The sequence below is a fragment of the Gastrolobium bilobum genome, unplaced genomic scaffold (genome assembly GCF_033153095.1).
Source record: "Gastrolobium bilobum isolate Gb01-03AN ecotype WA unplaced genomic scaffold, APGP_CSIRO_Gbil_v1 utg13848, whole genome shotgun sequence".
In the NCBI taxonomy this organism is placed as follows: domain Eukaryota; kingdom Viridiplantae; phylum Streptophyta; class Magnoliopsida; order Fabales; family Fabaceae; genus Gastrolobium; species Gastrolobium bilobum.
Genome location: NW_026895548.1, coordinates 69,618 through 72,311, shown reverse-complemented (window position 1 = coordinate 72,311; position 2,694 = coordinate 69,618). Strand labels below are relative to the sequence as shown.

Sequence of the window (2,694 nt, the reverse complement as noted above, 5' to 3'; positions counted from 1 at the left end):
ACGAAGCTGTTATTCCTTTTTGGCAAGGAATTCCGCATTATTCCTACATTGATTGGAGTTATCATAGCGAACAAGAATCTTGCACTGATGGTACGGTCTCAAAATCGGGTTCAATACAAGGTTCGTGGCAACTGGGTGACAATTTATTTGTCAATCAAAAATTTGCAACAAAAAAAGATGTCCAAATGGCACTTAAGCACCTCCTCATTAGGTAGCATCAAGAAGCAATTGTAATTGAGAGCACGCCTGCAAAGTTATCCATGAAATGTTGTGCGTATGGTAAGGGTTGCCCGTGGCGCGTTAGGGCCATGAAACCAGTGTTTGGTGAAAATTGGAAGATTACGAGATGGGGTGGAAAACACAATTGTTTGAATGAGCACATTTCGCAGAGACATAGACAACTCGATGCGGACGTTATTGCAGATCTCGTCATAGGTACGTATTTATTTACCGTAATGACATGTCAACGTTTACGTTCTGCTGTGTAATTAAATTTGTGAGCTATTATCGAGTCTGGGTCCTCTTCAATGCAGGAATGATAAAGAAAGAACCATCTGTGTCAATCTCTTTGGTGCAAGAAAGGATAACTGCTAAATATGGCTTTAAAGTTTCCTACAGAAAGGCGTGGTATGCAAAGCAGAAAGCAATCGCAATTATTTACGGTGATTGGGAGGAATAGTACGTTTTTTTACCAAGGTGGTGCGAATACATGCTACGCTTTTCTCCAGGTTCATTTTATAATATCCAAACAAATTATCTTTATGCAAAGCAGAGCTTAGTGACTGGAAAGAAGGTGTTTCATCACATATTTTGGACGTTTAGACACTGTTGTGAGGCGTTCAAATTTGCCAAACCCGTTATTCAAATTGATGGAACACATTTATATGGGAAGTACAAAGGCAAATTGTTGGTGACCACAGCCCAAGATGGTAATGATGAATGTTTACCGATTGCTTTTGCCATCGTTGAAGGCGAGACCTTGGATGCATGGAACTATTTTCTTGTTAATATTCGTACTCATGCTACTGACATGTCAAACATATGTTTGATCTCCGATCGGCATCGTAGCATAATATCTGTTGTGGAGAATAACCCTAATTGGCAGCCACCAAATGCATATCACATCTTTTGTATTCGTCATATTGCAAGCAACTTCAATCAAAAGTTTCGGAATGAAGGTTTAAAGCGGATGTTAAAGAATTTAGGTATACTCATTGACACGATGCATATTTATGTCATTCCATTATGTTTATCAATTTATGTTTAATTCGTGGATGTCCATTATGTACAGGTTATACTCCGGCCATCGTTGATTTTGAAAGGAATCTTGCGAGCTTCAGTGAAAATAGTCCTCAAATTGCTGAGTGGATTGATGCCATTCCTAAGGAAAAGTGGTCGCGAGCCTACGATATTGAAGGACGGAGGTACGGTCATATGACAACAAATTTGGGTGAATCTGTCAATAGGGTTTTGAAGGGGGCTAGAAATATGCCTATAATTGCATTGGTTAAGCATACATATAGCAGATTGGTTGCATATTTTGTCGAGAGAGGAACAAATGTCGTTGCACAACTTCAATCAGCTCATCGTCACTCCAAAAATGTTGTTGAATTGGTCAAGAAGAACCAAGTAGATGCAACAGGCCACCACGTTCGTGCATACAATGTTGAACATACTGTCTTCGAGGTTGACGCAGGTTGGGAGCGTTCATATTCTGTCAACCTCCCACAGAGATTCTATCAGTGTGGAAATTTTAAGGCCTTTAAGTATCCGTGTAGTCACGACGTAGCTGCTGCATTAAGTGTTAGCCAGAGTGCGTTCACGTACGTTGACGATGTCTTCTTGACAACAAACTTGGACAAGGCTTATTCTTTTCCATGGGAGCCAATCAGAAATGAGGAAGCAATACCTGAAATTAGTGGTCCAAAGATTATTCCTGATGCCACTATGTTGCGTGCAAAAGGTCGTCCAAAGACAACTCACATCCGCAACGAGATGGACGAAGTTGAGACAAGTCAAAGCCGTATCAGGTGTGGACTTTGCAAGGAACGCGACCATAATCGTCGGGGATGTCCAAGACGTGGGAGAAACGACTGAGATACTTAGTAATGTCATTATTTTGCTGTTGGTTATTATTTTGCTGTTGGTTATCTTATTGCTTGAATTGTAATGTCCGTTATGTTGGACTTTTTCCTTTCCTTTTATGTATGTTTTTATTCTTGTATTATTAATTAACCGTCCTGATTAGTTACCGTAACATAAATGCAATAAGGACGACCAACCAAGCATAAATAATAAAGCATAATGAATAGTCCAAATAATATAATAATGTACAGTCCACAAAAAAAACAATGATCCGACTAAAGTCATAACTAATACAAAATAACAATATAATAACAATCTGATACAGTCCACAAAATAGTGAATATTAAAAATGGCAATGAAACTACGACCACAGTGGCCATGGCCTATGTCGTACATCCCTATCTGGTAGTATACGTCTGTCCCAAACTGGGTCTCCCTGATGTACATGTGTCTGTGCCTGTGATGGTGGAGTGTGGAAGTCATCCATCGCCGCACGCATGAAATCATCTTCTTGGCCGTGCCCACTAATATCTGAAGACTGGCCTGTATAATGTGAATAACCTGCTTCTGCACTACTTCCATGCACTTCAAATGGGGTGTGTCCCTGAC

The 2,694-nt window shown here is 40.1% G+C and overlaps 1 protein-coding gene across 1 annotated transcript; it reads left to right on the top strand.

Moving 5' to 3' along the window:
* Positions 1 to 709: 709 nt before the first annotated feature.
* On the top strand, positions 710 to 2,097 carry LOC133316053 (uncharacterized). The gene is made up of 2 exons (XM_061517754.1): positions 710 to 1,205; positions 1,292 to 2,097. Exons 1-2 carry the CDS (start codon positions 710 to 712, stop codon positions 2,095 to 2,097), a joined length of 1,302 nt encoding a protein of 433 aa, XP_061373738.1.
* Positions 2,098 to 2,694: the final 597 nt, after the last annotated feature.

Coding starts and splice junctions, on each gene's coding strand:
- LOC133316053 (XM_061517754.1), top strand. CDS start 710: ATGCTACGCTTTTCTCCAGGTTCATTTTATAATATCCAAACAAATTAT. Junction 1,206..1,291: donor GCGGATGTTAAAGAATTTAG/GTATACTCATTG, acceptor CATTATGTACAG/GTTATACTCCGGCCATCGTT.